Source organism: Adiantum capillus-veneris, chromosome 4 (genome assembly GCF_014529385.1).
Source record: "Adiantum capillus-veneris isolate H3 chromosome 4, ASM1452938v2, whole genome shotgun sequence".
NCBI lineage: Eukaryota > Viridiplantae > Streptophyta > Polypodiopsida > Polypodiales > Pteridaceae > Adiantum > Adiantum capillus-veneris.
Genome location: NC_140934.1, coordinates 82,012,452 through 82,029,859, shown reverse-complemented (window position 1 = coordinate 82,029,859; position 17,408 = coordinate 82,012,452). Strand labels below are relative to the sequence as shown.

The following is a 17,408-nucleotide window of genomic DNA, read 5'->3' as shown; positions in this document are numbered from 1 at the left end:
GAACCTAGTGTTTTTCAGCCACCAAAGACCAGCCAGCGCTTTTCAGCAATTTGCAGATCAACCCCAGCGTTACCCCAGCGTTTTGCAATTGCAGATCAGCCTGGCGTTAGCATATATTTTCAACAGTTCATCTAGAGTTTTCTAGTTGCTGCATCACCTAGCGTTTTGCAGATTCTGGCGACGGTTCAGCCCATAGCATCAGCGATTTGTATTTTCAGCAGTCCGACTCCGCACCGCAGCCCCCAAACCTCGCAGATCTCACCTTCCCGCAGCAAATCCTCGCCGCACCGTCAGATCAGCCAACAATTGCAGATTCAGTTCGCTATTCGTAGATTTCAGCATCTGCGTTTTCAGCCCGTCGCCGTCGCATCGTCGTCATTGCCATCGTCACCAACATAGAGTCAGAATTCAGCAGATACAAGATTTGCAGATTTCAGCCCCTAGCGTTTTCAATTTTCAGCCCGCCTCGTCGTCGACATCATCGGCAAGACCATTGCATTTAGACCATTGTAGAGATTTGTGCAATCAATAGCAAAGACTTCTCTCACCATCGAGAGAGGGGCCCTTGGAGGAGGGTTTGACAACATTCTGGTGTCGTATTCTTCTCTCTCTATCTCTCAGTCTCAGCACCTTCATTCACAGTGTTTATCCACTTTGTTTGTGATCATTTGCACTCTCATTTAAGGAACAGAAGGTCTCCCTTCCGTAAGTAAAAGGAACCCTTGAGCACAGTTCGAAGCACTCATCTTGAGCAAAGTTTAACATTCACTTCTCCTGCACCTTACATTGGTATCAGAGCTTTGGCAGTGTTTTGTATCACTCAAGGAAAGAACCATAGAAATTTTTTTGCTCCTCTTGGGCTTGTCGATTCCTTATCGTGTTTTGAAGAATGACAGGAAACCCAAGAAAGAAGGGCTTGTCCAACCTCCCCTTGTTTCTCTTTTCACTCGTTGAGAGCGGACCGTGCACTTAGCAGCCGGCCGATCGACGTGAGGTGGGAAAAAGCAACCTTGGTATGAGCGCAAGGCCGCCAAGGGGTTCGCCCGCGGGAAAGAGAGGAGCTCGCGTAAGAGAGGATCCTTCTCTAACATAGATTGCAAGCTAAAGAAAGAACTCAAGACCCTCAAGAACCCAAGAACCCAAGAACTACAAGAACCAAAGTTCCTCATGAACTTAAGAACCCAAGATCTCGATGTATGGTCATCACCCGAAGCGGAATGGATACTTTGCATGAAGGTGATGAGTATAGAGGTGGTGAAGAAGAATTTTCCCCGGCAGGAGGTTTTTCCGATCCTCCCCCTTCCCCACCTACGCCAAGGATTGCACCAAATCCTATGGAGGCTTTGGTCAAGACGATGATGGACATGATGATACGACAAGAAGCGCAATGCGCCGCCTTGGAGCACGAGCGCGAAGAAAGAACGATAGCCTTGGAGCATGAGCGCGAGTAAGCGCGCTTGGCGGCCGAAGAAATAAAGGCAGAATTGGATCACGAGCGCAAAGAAAGACGGTTAGCCTTGGAGCGTGAGCGTGAGCAAGCGCGTTTGGCGACCGAAGATAGACGAGCGGCCTTGGAGTTAGAGCATGAGGCGCAGAGAGACCAACGCATGCACGAGTTGGTCCAACAGGTACTCTACCTCGAAACCCGAGCCGGCAAAAGATGTTAATCGTTCATCAAGCGACGCGCCGAGATTCAGACTCCAACAACCCCATCAACGAGAAGTTGACATTCAGTAAGTATGACGGTAAGATGGATGCTAGTGTTATTCATTCTTGGTTGCATCAATTTAATACTTATTTTGCGACAACTAAGAAGACAGGAAATAGCAAGGTTTTGACGGCACCCATGTACCTTGCCAGTGATGCAATCAATTGGTACCACGCATGGCAAGAGACACAATTGGCCGCCCACCTAGAGGAAGCCGGTGAAGGCGCGCCCCTTTCCTTCAATTGGGCCAACTTCCAAGACAAGCTCAAGGCGCGGTTTATGCCACCTCAGTACCTAGCACGATTAAAAGACGATTGGCGCAGTCTCAAGCAAAATGGTATCCCAGTTATGTCTTTCTCTAATCGTGTTTTGTAGCTCGGTACCTAGTTACGCAAATCAGATGATGAGTGCAAGGAGGCATTCCTCTCTCTCCTTGACGTGCAGCCAATGGCGCCTATTAAGGGCCATCTTCGAGGAAAATCCTGCCTCTCCCATGTCTATCTTCCTGCCTATCCCATGTCTATCACATGGATTTCAATTGTGAAGTGTTTTTAAATTTCTATCCATTCCTGTGCTTTCTATCCATTCCTGTGCAAGTCTTAATAGTGATTTCACCCTAGCACGAGGTGCGCTTGAATGTAACATGAATAAGTAACCAATTACTCTCTGAAAAGTTCAAGGAATTTTCCTAAGCAAGGAACCAAAGAACTAAGTAGTAGCACAACTGTGCAAGGAAAGCGTGTTTGGATTAGTGTGAAATCTGATTCTGTCACTTCTATCAACCGCAATGCCTCACCACATTTTTCGGGTTAGGTCACACAGAAGTACTAGCCAGCTGCCTCTTTGAACTATTTCAAAAAAACCTAACCCTAAAATATATCACAAAAAGGTTTGAAAAAAACACTTGCATTCAAAACAAAACATGGAGTAAGGGAGACGGAAAGACAAGATTTGTTTGTGTACGAGAGGAAGAGGGGGGGTGTTAGCAACAAAATCATGCTCAATAAATTTCCACATTCCCACTCACCGACTCAATAAAATCATCTGCAATGTCTAGTAACATTTCTTCCACTTCTGGATCAAGTCGTCTAGTAGGATCAACCTGCATCATCCAGGTGGTACACTCTCAGAATGATGCAAAACATCTCATTAAAAACATCTCTCTAAATACTCAGACTTTCCAAAATTATTCAAAGCTTGTCATCTTTCTTTTTTTATCCTTAAAAGCATCCTTCTCAATTTGCCATGTTGTTACACCATCTCCCTCATGTAACATTTTAGAGAATTTAATAACGAGATTCATAGGGGGTAACATGTGCGAGAACTATGCCTTGAAAATGACAATTGAGCTTAAAAGCTTATAAAGACAAAACAGTGAGCACCTTGACCCTTCAAAAACAAATACCTGTGCAACAAGATCCTGGATACTCCTTTTGCCCAAAATGTGATTCCCAGAATCGTTTGCACCCATCATGTTTGTCTGAGGTGTACCGGGTGGAATACCAGCCGGACGCTGATTTACAGTTCTCGCTAGCTGCTGCTGGTTCAACGGAGGTGGCTGTGCCTGCTGTGGCTGTCCCTGTACATGATGAGAATACTGTGGTTGCCCCAGTTTATGTAGAGCTGCTTGTTGAGGACTTACTTGGTACGACGCTTGACCTTGATTCAGTGACTTCTGCATCCATGCTTGCTGCGCCTGGTTTTGTAGATTATTTGCTCCACTCGGTGGCTGAGAAGATGCTTGTAGACCACTACCAATTGGGCCCATCGAGGACACCTTCTGAATGTAGATACAAAGCGTAACAGTTTACTACACATAAAGCTTAAGAATTAACAAGAGAAGTCACAAGGATGAACCTGTGTAGAAGCTTGCTGTTGAGCCAACTGTGGGGAAGCCTGCGATTGTTGCGGAGTTTGAGGCTGCCTATTTTGGAGTGGCTGCATTCGATTGACAGGCTGTGACTGTTGCCCCACAGATCCAGGCGGTCTGACCGGTTGGTTTCCTACACCTGACATTGAAGTAAGTCCCATTAGCTGCGATCCAGGAGTCCCTGCATTGGTATATTGTGTCATTGGAACTTGCCCTGCCTTTTGCCGCCCATGCATCTTTTCAAATTGAAACACTAATTTTAGAATAGCTGTTTGACAAAAATGATGGACATAACAGAACATGCGTAGCGCAAAAATTTTGCCTGATGGAGGGGTGAGTATTGTGGACTCATTGGCATTGTCATTTGTCCCGGCATTGGAGTTCTGGCCTGCATGTATGGGCTTGGATAAACTGAACGCATAGAAGATGACCCAGCCATCATACCACCAGCCGATAGCTGCCCACTTTGTAAGTGAGATGTTTGGCCACTTTGAGCAGGTCTCTGCTGCGTTCCAGCCATGGGCTGACCCTGCGAAGCTCGTTGGGAAGCCAGCATCTGCTGCTGTTGTTGCTGCAAGGAGGCGGAACCTACGAATTGCCCAACCGAAGCACCAGGGGCTGCTGCCCTGATGTTTGTTGCATTTGGGGATACTTGGACAATGCGGGAAGCAGATGAGCTACGGGGCATGGATGATGCTCCAGTCTGAGGAGGGGATTGGACACCCATAGCAGGGGAGGGAGGTTGCTGGGATTGGGTGGGGTTTTGTACATTTTGCACATACTGAGAGTGCAAGGACCTAGTAGCAGCCCCTGCTCCGGGCTTGGCCTGCTGTTGTGCGTAAGCAATCTGATTGAGGGATTGCTGATTTTGGGGGAAATTCTGGGGCTGCGTTAGATTAACAGCGAGCTGTGGCTGGTGCGCAGGGGGGGCTCCTGCTAATACCTGCTGCGCATTGGCATTAGCACCTGTTGGAGAAGTGACTGAGATGGGCTGAGACGAGGCAGCCTGTTGAAGAGTCGAAGGGGACGTGACGCCCTCGCCTGCCATGCTTTCGATACCCACCATTGCGATCCCAGGTGCCCCCTTTTATAGTCGAAGTTGAAGTCTTGCTTGGTGGGCCTTGCTATGCAATATTGTAGCAATGAATAATTAAACAAGGTCGTCTACAATAGACAAGAGCACTGCCTATGATTAAAAATGGAATTGCTAGTTAGAAATGTTATTGAAGTGTATGTGCTAGATATCATATAGATGTAATTTATGTTTGGCAGGTCACGGTAGTAAATAATAAAAATTGTGGTCCGAAAAAATAATAAATTATGTCCAATGAAAGTAATTAGATTAGAGAATACTGGTAGTGGTGAATTTCAAGTAAGAATATGTAATATTTTTTATGCTTCTATATGAAGGTAATGAATCGTATAAACTCTAAACTCTAGTATAGAAAAATAATAAATTATGACCATACGAAATTAGAGGACATCAGAGCAAGAATATACAAATTTTTCTTTGCTTCTATTAGAAGCTCATCTGAATAAGGAGATGCCTAGGCCAGAAGACGTGTTAATTACAAATTCTGTCCTAATTTTATATATAGAGGAACTGTATAGTGGCTATAGGTTTGTTAAAAGTGGCCCAAAACTTGAACAAATTGAACCCAAAAAGCTCTCGACGAATTGTCGCGAACTTGATGGCATTGAAATAATAGGCCAAATGCAATGTAGGTAGAGACTCAATAGGAATCAATCAAAGAATGCAATTGATAAATCGGAGCCAACCAAAGAACACAACTGGTAAAAATCAAAAATTGGAAGAAGATAACATGTGAGGATAGATTATGGGGAGAAAGTGGGGTGCAATCAACTTGATTTGAGTGATTGTCTTTCATATTAGACCAAACTTATCAACATCCAAGATCTTGGTGGAAATTTGATGATGGCAACCAGTTGAAGTACCTTGTGTTTGGATCAAATCTTGGTTTGATTTACAGTGCTAATGATAAACATCGCATCTACCACAACGAAGTACGAGCAAATAGTTGTCTATGTTGGGAACTAAACAATAGCTTATTGAATGCAAACAAGCTTGTTTCCCACAACAGAATTACGAAACACTGTCTCAAACATGAGTAAATTTCTAGCAAAAAAATCTTCAGCATCACAAGAAGTGCCTCCACCAACATATGAATTCTAATATGTGTTATTGAATAGGTGTTTGATCTACATCTGGGTGCAGAAGCTCTTTCGAGTCACCTATTGTTGGTGCAAGCAAAAGTGAGCAGCCATCCACATTTTACATGAGTATGAACCATTCAAATTTCACTTGTTATATCGAAAACTTGTCCTAGGTATCGGTACATGTTTCATTTCCAAAAAGTGGTAGCCCAATCAACCACAAAATCACAAAGTACACAATGGCAGTAAATGTAAATGAAGACCTAGTGAAGAGGAGAACAAATCATGTGCCAAACCACCAGGCTCTGGAAGTCAATTGTAGCAGAAAATCCATCATGGGTTCTGACAATCAATTGTGGCAGAAACTCACAAACTTGTGTGTATTTGTGTACATACTCGAGTCCTTGTAGTCTACAACTAAAGGGCAAGCCACAAGTAGGCAACCATTTAACCCACGAGGACATCCCAATCTTGCAGAATGATGAACAGGATGAATCAAAAACTATAATTCAGCCTGCAACAATATAATGGATGTGTTAGGAAATAAGACGTAGCTAAATAGATAATTGAGTAGATTACTTAATGGAGAGAGACAGATTTATATACACGAGATAATAGAGTAGAGAGAGAGAGAGAGAGAGTACACACGATATACGTGGTTCACCCAATGTGGGCTACGTCCACGGGAAAGCAGCCACTCAATGGCTTTAGTACTTCAAAACAAGAAGTAGTTTACAAAGGGATTATACCCTTAATGGAGCTCCCGCCTTGCTTCACTCTCACCACCTCACACTCACCTTGTTGCATCAACTTCACACTATGAAATGTGTGTAGAAATGGCCTCCTTTTATAGGCCAAAAGGGCTGCCCTCTCTTATGAGAGACAGCCATGTGTAGCCACCCTTGTGCGAATAAGTCCAAATCGGACCCTCCAATCCGCCCATGTGTGGCCGCCCTTGAGAAGACAAGTCCGCTTTTGAATTCGGCCACCGGCCATTGAATTCGACCACCGGCCACCGGTCATTGACTTCCGACCACCGGCCATCGGCCATTGACTACAGGCCACCGGCCAACCGACCGATTGTTTTCCGACCACTTTCCGGCCGCCGGCCGGCCATAATATTCCGCCGTCTCAGGGGGCCTCCGCCCTCGAGGCCTTTAAAGTTGCCCCTGATTCTTGTCCGTGAAAATTTTGGTTTCCGGTGAGTGATTTTCCTTCATGCACGATGGCTTCTCCTCATAATGGGGGCCTTACAAATGTGCGCTTTTACCACAGAAAATTACAAGGGTAAATCAGGCTCCATACTTAACAATCTCCCACTTGGAGACTAATCTCCAAACCAAACCTGTGACTGCTTTCCATTCTGGCTTCTTATCCTTGAATGCCGATTGAAGATGAGCAAAAGCTCAACTTCTCCTTGTTGACCACCTTTGTAAACATGTCTGCAGGATTTTCACTTGTATGCACCTTTCCTAGCTTTAGTTGTCCCTCTTCCAAAAGAGTGCGTATGAAGTGATATCTCACCTCAATGTGCTTTGTCCTCGAATGAAAGGTTGAGTTCTTCGCAAGATGGATAGCGCTTTGGCTATCACTGTACAAGACACAATTGTCTAGTTTGAATCCAAGCTCTTCTAAGAATCTGTGAAGCCACAGAATTTCTTTGCTTGCCTCCGTCATTGGTACATACTCTGCTTCCGTGATAGAAAGTGAAACCACTTTCTGCAGCTTTGAAGCCCAGCTTACTGTTGTGCCTCCAACCGTGAACACATAGCCAGTAGTGCTCCTTCGAGTATCTTTGTCACCTGCCATATCTGCATCAGCATACCCTTCTAGAAAAATATCAGTTCCTCCAAAATACAAAGCATTTGTTGTTGTCCCTTTTAGATACCTAAGTATCCACTTCACAGCTTGCCAATGCTCTTTACCTGGGTTGTCCATGAACCTACTCACAACTCCCACTGCATGTGTAATGTCTGGCCTTGTCCATACCATAGCATACATTAGAGAACCTACCGCTGCAGCATATGGAACTTTAGACATATAGGCTATCTCCTCTTGTGTCTTTGGACACATATCCTTCGTTAGTTTAAAATGACCAGCCAAAGGTGTAGAAACTGGTTTTGCATTTTGCATTGCAAACCTTTCTAGTACCTTCTTGAGATAGCTTTATTGTCTTCTTCGTCCTGTCCCTTGATATTTTCATACCAAGTATCCTCTTTGCAGCACCTAAATCTTTCATTGAAAAAGATTTGGACAGCTCCTCTTTTAGGTCTTTGATGTCCTGCATGTTAGCACTTGCAATCAACATGTCATCAACATACAACATTAGAATGATGAATTTCCCATCTCCCAAATTCTCCGTGTAGACGCAGTGATCCGAGTTGCATCTTGTGAATCCATGATCCAACATCCATCGATCAAACTTCAAGTACCATTGTCTTGATGCTTGCTTTAAACCATACAAGCTCTTCTTTAATCTGCAAACCATTTTCTCCTTACCTTTTACTTCATACCCCTTTGGTTGAAGCATGTAGATTTCCTCCTCTAAGTCACCGTGAGGGAATGCCATATTTACATCCATTTGCTCGAGATTTAGATCATGAGCAGCCACAAGGCTTAAGACAAGCCTAATTGAGTTCATTTTTACAACAGGAGAAAATATTTCATTGAAGTCAATACCTTTCTTTTGAGAAAAACCTTTTACCACAAGCCTAGACTTGTACCTTTTCTTCCCACCTTCTTTTTCCTTTAGCTTGTACACCCATTTGTTTTGAAGTGCCCGCTTACCTTTAGGCAACTCAACCAACTCCTGTTTGGTTGCGATGTAGTGAGTCCATCTCCACTTGCATGCTCTTCGTCCATTCTTCTTTGGATTCATGTTGCATAGCTTCTTCATATGATTCCGGCTCTCCAGAATCTGAGATCAAGAGATGGTTGAAGGAAGGAACAAACCTTTCTGGAGGTCTACTTGCTCTTGTAGATCTTCGGGGAATAGGTTGAGGCTCCTCATTTGGTTGACCTTGTTGCACATTGTCACCGTTTGCAGTCCTTGAGTCTTCACCGTCCTCAAGCTCCATGTACTCATCACCTGTTTCTTTTGTTTGTTTTCTTTCCAAGTAATCTTTGTACATATTTTGTTCGTTAAAAATTACATCCCTACTCCTTAAGATTTTACCATCTTCAGGATTCCATAGGCGATACCCAAAGTCTCCTTCTCCATAGCCAATGAAGAAACACTTTTTGGACTTTGCATCTAACTTTGATCTTAGGCTTCTATCTATGTGCATGAAAGCCTCACACCCAAACACTTTGAGAAATGCATAATTCACCGGTTTAGCTGTCCATGCCTCTTCTGGAACTCCCCCATCCAATGCCGTTGAGGGTGATCGATTGATTAAGTACACAGACGTACTTACAGCTTCCGCCCAAAGCTCAAGCGGTATGCCTGCATGTAGCCGCATGCTTCGTGCTCGTTCCATGATTGTCCTGTTCATCCTTTCCGAAATCCCATTTTGTTGAGGTGTCCTTGGGGTTGTCCTTTGCCTCCGAATGCCATTGCTAGCACAAAAGCTTTCAAAAGCTTGGCTGCAATATTCGCCTCCATTGTCGGATCTGAGGCATTTAACCTTGGTACCTGTTTCATTCTCTACAAAGGCTTTCCACCTTTGAAATATGGAAAATACATTGGATTTATTCTTCATGACATAAACCTATGTTTTTCTAGTCGCATCGTCTATGAATGTTACATAGTACAATGAGCCACCAAGTGATGGTGTACTTGCACGACCCCAAACATCAGAATGAACCAACTCAAGTTTTTTATTTTTTCTTTCATTTCCTGATTTTTGAAAATTTACCCTCTTTTGTTTACCATAAACACAATCTTCACAGAACTCTAAGTCCACTTCTTTTAAACCTGGTAGAAGCTTCTTTGTTTGAAGGATTTGCATTCCTTTGGCACTCATATGCCCAAGTCGGTAGTGCCACACCGCACTGTCAACTTCTGTAGTTGCTGCACAAGCTGAAGGTTGCGTGCTAACAGTACACAAGTAAAGTGTACCAACTTTTTCACCCTTGGCAACCACCAAAGATCCCTTTGAGATCTTCCACCGTTTGTTTCCGAATGCAATGTTATGACCTTCATCGTCCAATTGTACTGTAGAGATCAAATTTTTGCGAAGAGAAGGAACATGCCTAACATCTTTAAGCTTCCATTCATTTCCGTTAGCAGTTTTGACAGAAACTGTACCTTTGCCGACAATCTCACAAGCTTCATCATCTCCCAAGTATACATACCCAAAATTACTTTTGGTGTAGTCTTGGAAATGTTGCTTGTGTGGTGTTGCATGGAATGAAGCCCCAGAATCTACTATCCAGGAATTAGACACATTGTCTAATGAGAGAATTAGAGCATCTTGCTCTACTTTACCTGCCACATTGGCCTCCGATGTTGGCTTGTTGTCTTGAGACTCTGTCTCCTTCTTCTTTTTGGACCAGCAATCCTTCTTGACGTGGCCCTTCTTGCCGCAGTTCCAACATTCAAGAACTGACTTTGTGCGTGACTTGCTTTGCCTTGAGCAATCACGACCCTTTTGGTTTTTGAACCTCTCCTTAAGCCTTCCTCTTGTTTTCACTGATAGTGCAGCACTTGATGATTCTCCTGTGCTTCTCCTTCGCATTTCCTCGCTTAGGAGAACACCCACAACATCATCAAACTTAAGAGTATTTGTGCCAGAGATAGAATTACTTACAGCCATCACAAGGCTGTCCCAACTATCCGGTAGAGATGATAGTATAAGGAGAGCTCGCACTTCGTCATCGAAATTGATTTTCACTGATCGAAGTTGACTTATGTTTGTGTTAAAGTCATTTAGGTGTTCTGCAACTGAACCATTCTCTGTCATCTTTAGATTGAACAAGCGCTTCATAAGAAATACCTTATTGGATGCCGATGGTTTCTCGTAGAAGTCGTCAAGTGACTTCATCAAGTCCTCCGTGGTCTTCATCTCCGAAACATTGAAGGCCACCGTTGACGCCAAGCTTAACCGGATTGTTCCCAGTGCCTTTCGATGAAGGACAATCCATGCTTCATCTGCCATTGTTGCGGGCTTCTTCGCAAGACCGCCTAATGGCAAATAGAGGTCCTTCTGGTAGAGATAGTCTTCAATCTGCATCTTCCAATGTTGGTAGTTTTTGCCGTTGAACTTCTCAATCTTGAGCTTCCCTTCCTCCGCCATAACTCCCACTCAATTCAAGGAATCCTTTCCTTGAGATAATTTAGCTACGAGAAAACCTTGCTCTGTTACCAATTGTTAGGAAATAAGATGTAGCTAAATAGATAATTGAGTAGATTACTTAATGGAGAGAGACAGATTTATATACACGAGATTATAGAGTAGAGAGAGAGAGAGAGAGAGAGAGAGAGAGAGAGAGAGAGTACACACGATATACATGGTTCACCCAATGTGGGCTACGTCCACAGGAAAGCAGCCACTCAATGGCTTTAGTACTTCAAAACAAGAAGTAGTTTACAAAGGGATTATACCCTTAATGGAGCTCCCGCCTTGCTTCACTCTCACCACCTCACACTCACCTTGTTGCATCAACTTCACACTATGAAATGTGTGTAGAAATGGCCTCCTTTTATAGGCCAAAAAGGCTGCCCTCTCTTATGAGAGACAGCCATGTGTAGCCGCCCTTGTGGGAATAAGTCCAAATCGGACCCTCCAATCCGCCCATGTGTGGCCGCCCTTGAGAAGACAAGTCCGCTTTTGAATTCGGCCACCGACCATTGAATTCGACCACCGGCCATCGGCCATTGACTTCCGACCACCGGCCACCGGCCATTGACTTCTGACCACCGGCCATCGGCCATTGACTACAGGCCACCAGCCAACCGACCGGTTGTTTTCTGACCACTTTCCGGCCGCCGTCCGGCCATAATATTCCGGTGAAAAAGAATACTCCGGCGAAAAAAAGTGTCAGGGGGCCTCCGCCCCCGAGGCCTTTAAAGTTGCCCTTGATTCTTGTCTGTGAAAATTTTGGTTTCCGCTGATTGATTTTCCTTCACGCACGATGGCTTCTCCTCATAATGGGAGCCTTACAAATGTGCGCTTTTACCACAGAAAATTACAAGGGTAAATCAGGCTCCATACTTAACAGGATGTACACGCATAATCTCTCTCTCTCTCTCTCTCTCTCTCTCTCTCTCTCTCTCTCTCTCTCTCTCTCTCTCTCTCTCTCTCACACACACACACACACACACACACGTGAGTGCTACCATATCAGTCTCGTAAATCCAACTCTAATTAGCGCAGATGGTGGATGAGAGAGAGAGAGAAGGAGAGAGACTACACTTCCTCACAGATACTCAGTAGCCTCTGCCTATTTAATTCCTTTCTCCCTCTCCCCGTCACCTAGAGCGTAGCCACTTTCGACACAAATTTGAGAAAAAGACCTACAGTCTGCAAACACAATTTGAAATAGCAATCTTCTACATGCGGCCACCTAAACAAAACACCGTGGCATTGCAGATCCCGGATTGGCCAAAGCTCCTATAGCCATGCTAGCAAACTTCCTCCCCTTAGACCCTACCTTACGGCAGTGCCAACAAACATGATTTTGAGAGGTATATACATTTTAAAAATGTTATTAAGTATTGCCTAGCAACCGTATCCAAAGAGTTGCATGTCTAATTAACATGTAGAGATGTCGATCGACATCCAGTGTATAGTTCTGAAAACAACATATAGGTAGATCAAACAAAAGGAAGCAATGTATAAAATTCTAAAACAAGTAAATAGATAAAGCATCAATGGATTGCAATAAGAAGTGATGTAATGGAATTGGCCTATTAACTTTGAGAGTAGCGAAAATTAGAGAAGTACTTTTATGAAATTACTTTGCATTGATGGTAGCAACATAAACACGACATTTGGTTAACTTGGCATGAACAATACTTTTGCAAGAGAGAGAATCTAGAGAACATGACAGCAGTTGAGGACCAGCTTTATGTGGAGCCGGTCCCCCCTCCAATAGGCATTTATTATAGTTTCTCCCATCAAGAGAGACTTGTTACAATACAATATTTGTGTTCCTTGTGACCTAGGTGATGCAATGAAGATGGAAAGCTTAATGCATCATGAGCATAACATAGACTTTGTGGAAAGCATTAACTATCCCAAGCCTCCGTCCCAAGACCTCAAACACCTTCGAAGGTGGAGAGCTAGCAGGGAATGAGGATAGGGAAGAGAAAGAAGAAACATTTCATAGGAGAAAGAATTAGTTCCTCACTTAGCATCACTCTTCTTGCTAGCATACGTAATAGCATAGTAATGAAGATGGAGAAGATGACAAGCTTAAGCATTGAATCATGGCTCTTGGTTGGATTTGCATTCCATAGCCAAGAGTGTTGGTGTAGGCTCTCGACTTCTCTACTAGCTTGGAGATGGAGATGGAGATCACGCACTTTGCACTTCACACAATGAGAGTGTGTGTGAGTGTGTGTGGGAGAGTATACCCCTCAAGCATGCCCCCTACTTGCTTTGGTCGACCCCTCCTTGTAGCTCATGCTTGAAGCTCATTGGACCACTCAGGCCTAGCCAATCACAAGCAAGAGTCATACCAAGCAGGCATAGTAGTCTTGGGACAAGTTTCTCCCTTTCCCCTTTGAGAAAGAGGAATTGATAAATGCTAAAACAATTAATTAAATTAACTAATTTATCATTGGACCCCTTGGGAGGCAATCAATAGGCTTTAGGCACACCATGAGGGCAACATGAGAAGGAACTTGAAAAGTGTCCCTTTTGCTTTCTTTGTACTAAGCATGCCTTGTGTGAGTGTGAGTGTGTTGTGCGTGTGTTCTCTCGCATCCCGCCTCTTGTAGGGCTTGAACCCTCCTTGTAGGGATTGATGTTGACTTTTGCACACCTCCTTACCCTCAAGCACCTTAGTCAGCACGCATGAAAAAGCACCTCAAGCTTGGGTGGTGTTCCCACAAGCACCTCAAGCTCCCTAGTCGGCAAGCACAAGAAGCACCTCAACCACCTTAGTCATCAAGCACGACAAGCACCTCAAGCACCTTAAGCTTGGGCCGGGTTCCCACCTCAAGCTCAGCCCTAGCTTACCTAGGGTCAAAGGACTTTTACACTAACCTTTGGAGGTCTTTAATGAAGCTAACCCTAAGGTCTTTAAGCTCCATTAGTTAACTTGTTGTTTGATAGATCATCTCTCATTTGGGCCCCTTTACCTTTGGCCCAGTGTTGAGATAGATCTATAAGCACATGTCTAAATCCTAACCCTTGTTCCCGTTTATTTTCCCACATTAAATGATCAGTTTAATATGAGAAAATCATTTGGGGTGGTTAGATATTAGATTTTATGACATTATCTCTCTCTTGAAATCATAGTCGTCCTCGACTATGAGGTAGAAGAGAAAAAGCCTTAGTTATTAGTCAATCTTGCCTAGCAGGTAGAGGATCCCTTTTTACCCTATGACATCTTTCCAAGATGGATGACTAATCCATTTGGTGTTTGGGAGACATAGCTGCCGCAAGCATGTCTTCTCTTTAGTCCATTTCATTCGCCCAAGTAGAGTGATAAATTCTACTTGGTGTTCGAGAGACGTCGTCATCACACACATGATTCTAAGCATGCATACTATTTAAATTTGTGCACAATAAAAAGAGAACTAGTCTTATAAGACAAAAACATTGGTCATTTAAAAGAAATATGTACATGTTCTTACTCTAATGTAGCATTGACAAGGTTCATACTATCCTTAAGTTGTATTCCTTGCATCCATCCAGCATCTTCAAAGGGATAATTTTTGAACTTAATAAGATATCGTCAGATAATCTTACCATGTCATAGTAGCTTGTCTTCGTGCCAAAGGATAGCTTCGGATTGTAGCACCTCTTCTTGGTCTTGAACTTCGGGAGGGTCTTCAATGATTGGTTCACTTTTGGTGGCTCTCCTTTGTAGGGCTTAAGTACGCTCACATGAAACGCATTGTGTATGAGCCAATGGTTGGGCAACTTGAGTTGGTAAGCCGTCTCATTGATAGGCTTCAAGATTTGGAAATGACCATAGTATCTTTTTGCTAGCTTAGCATAATACTTTTGATGGCCCGTAGGATTTTTGCCCATCGTTTGCCTTAATTCAGCCTTAGGAAACTTAAGTAAGACCCAATCATTTTCTTTGAACGTTAAGGCCCTTTTGTGCTTGTCAGCAACAGCTTTTTGCCTTTGTTGAGCGATGGATATAGCCTCCCTAATCTTTTGAAAAGATTCTTGTAGGTCACGGCTATACTAACCGGCAAATCTTCCCATGTACTTTGAGTAGCAAGGGACTTTTAGGTCTTCCCTCAATGATCTCAAAAGGTGCTTTTCCCGCACTACAGTATTATTGCAGGCATACTTTATAGAGGTAAGTACTTTTCTCATTGTGAGTGCTGATCTACTTCGGGTAACATAAGTCTTTAGTAAATCGAGTATCGTAAGCTAGGCTATCTCACTTTGGCCATCCGTTTGTGGGTGATAGGTCAAAGAGAAATTCAATCTTGTGCCTAGATTTTCAAAGAGACCTTTCCAGAAATTACTAGTCATTCTAGGATCTCTATCTGACACGATGGATGTTGGTTATCCATGGTGTATAAAAATATGTGATATGAAGAGAGTTGCCATTTGGTGTGCCTTAATAATCTTTTTGACAGGAATGAAGTGTGCTTGCTTGCTAAACATGTCGACTATTGTCTATATTCCTGTATTCCCATGGATAGACTTAGGTAATCCGAAGATAAAATCCATGGATATACTCTCCCATGGTGAATTTGGGATACAGAATGGCTGGAGTAATCCAGGTTGCTTCCCTCTGTCATACTTGGTTTTTTGGCATACTACACATTTTGAAACATACTCTTGTATGTCCACTTTCATGGTAGGCCAATAGAAATATGTTTCTATTCCTTGGAGAGTAGGTTGAATGCCTCTATGCCCCGCATAGGGAGGAGCATGGGATTCATACATGACTTTCTCACTAAGGGAGTGGGTAACACATAGCCTATTGCCATGGAGAAGATAACCATCCTACAAGGTGAATGGTTCCTCTTTGTTCCCCAAAGCAAGGGCTAACATTATGTCTCTATAGTCAGGGTTAGTAGCATACTCATCTATCATAGAGGATAGATCATTGTGAGTAGCTATAGACACCGCATTAACTTTTGGTCGTCATGAAAGTGCATGGGCCACTTGATTGTGCTTACTAGCAACGTGAGCAATAAGAAAATTAAATTGCGAGAGAAAATTTGCCCACCTCATTTGTTCGCCACAAAGCTTGGTTTGCATCATGAAGTACTTGAGACTTTAGTGGTTGTTTCTTAGAATAAATGGAGTCCCCAATAAATAATGCTTCCATGTGCCTAGGGCATGTAGAACAGCTAAAAGCTCTTTTTCATAAATGCCTAAGACACGTTCATCTGTATTAAGGTTTAGGACCTCAAATGGCTTTGAGAGATCCGGAAGGATGAGGACTTGTTGGGAGGTAAGCTTCTCTTTGAGCTTGTCAAAAGCACTTTACTCCTTAACAATCCATAACCATAAATACTTAACATTCTTCTTTGTTAAGTCATGTAATGGTCCTGCTATTTGAGAGAATTTTGCTATGAAGCGTCTATAGTATGCACACATACGAATAAAGCTTCTTAGCTCATGTAGATTCCTTGGATTAGGCCATGCTTTTATTACCTCTAACTTTGATGGATCCATGCAGATAACATCTTGAGAGATAATATGACCTAAGTATTGAATCTCTTGAAGGAAAATTTTTCTTTTCTTTTGGTTGAGGAAAAGCTTGTTCTCCCTTAACGCTTGAAAAATCACTTGGAGATGTTGCTTATGTTTTGCCAAAGACTTAAAGTAGATGATGATATCATCAAATAACACTCCAATGAATTTGCGGTAGGGTCTAAAAAATTATCGATTAGACGTTTGAACGTGGCTAGTACATTAGTAAAGCCAAAAGACATGGCTAGATATTCATGAAGGCCAAACGTTGTACGAAACGTGGTCTTTAGGATATCTTCATCCACTATCCTTATTCGATGATAGCCACTTTTAAGGTCAATCCTATTGAAGTAGGTAGAGCCTTGTAGCTTATCACACTTGCCTTCTACCAAAGGCATGGGAAATATGTTTTTGATAGTGATATGGTTTAGTGCTTGATACTCCACACACATACAATATGTACCATCTTTCTTTTTCACTAAAACGACTGGAGAACAAAAGAAAGAGGAGCTAGGCCTCACCATCCCTTTGCCAACCAATTCTTGTACTTGCCTCATGATCTCCTCTTGTTGAGCTTGAGAAACGCGATAAGGAGGCTTCTTAGGTGGTCAGCTTCCTGGTAGGAATCAATTGGATGGTCATCATCCCCTCGTTTTGGAGGTAAGTCTATAGGGATATCATCGATGAACACATCTTGGAATCCTCTTAGAAAATTAGACTAGTCTAACTCTTCTTGATTCCTACCATTTACATTTGATGAAACATTAGGATCTTTTTGGGACTCTTTGACAGAAATCATGTATGCAGAAACTGAGCTCTTCATTGATTTATCAAAAGTAGAGGATTCACAAGTGGTATAGTACGACCACACACA

The 17,408-nt window shown here is 43.1% G+C and overlaps 1 protein-coding gene across 5 annotated transcripts in view; it reads right to left on the bottom strand.

Moving 5' to 3' along the window:
* LOC147459497 (uncharacterized) overlaps positions 1-4,664 on the bottom strand; it is a 36,295-nt gene extending 31,631 nt beyond the window's left edge. Inside the window, exons 1-5 of one of the 5 annotated variants that reach the window (XM_086510751.1) lie at positions 3,901-4,661; positions 3,566-3,814; positions 3,351-3,488; positions 3,114-3,281; positions 2,736-2,810 (exon numbers count right to left, since the gene is read on the bottom strand). In XM_086510751.1, coding sequence (XP_086366877.1) covers positions 2,736-2,810; positions 3,114-3,281; positions 3,351-3,488; positions 3,566-3,814; positions 3,901-4,644 — 1,374 coding nt within the window. In that variant the 5' untranslated portion in view covers positions 4,645-4,661. Of the gene's footprint in view, positions 1-2,735; positions 2,811-3,113; positions 3,489-3,565; positions 3,815-3,900 lie in introns of all 5 variants that reach the window. The other 4 variants (XM_086510752.1, XM_086510753.1, XM_086510750.1 and 1 more) reach the window with 4 other exon arrangements.
* Positions 4,665-17,408: the final 12,744 nt, after the last annotated feature.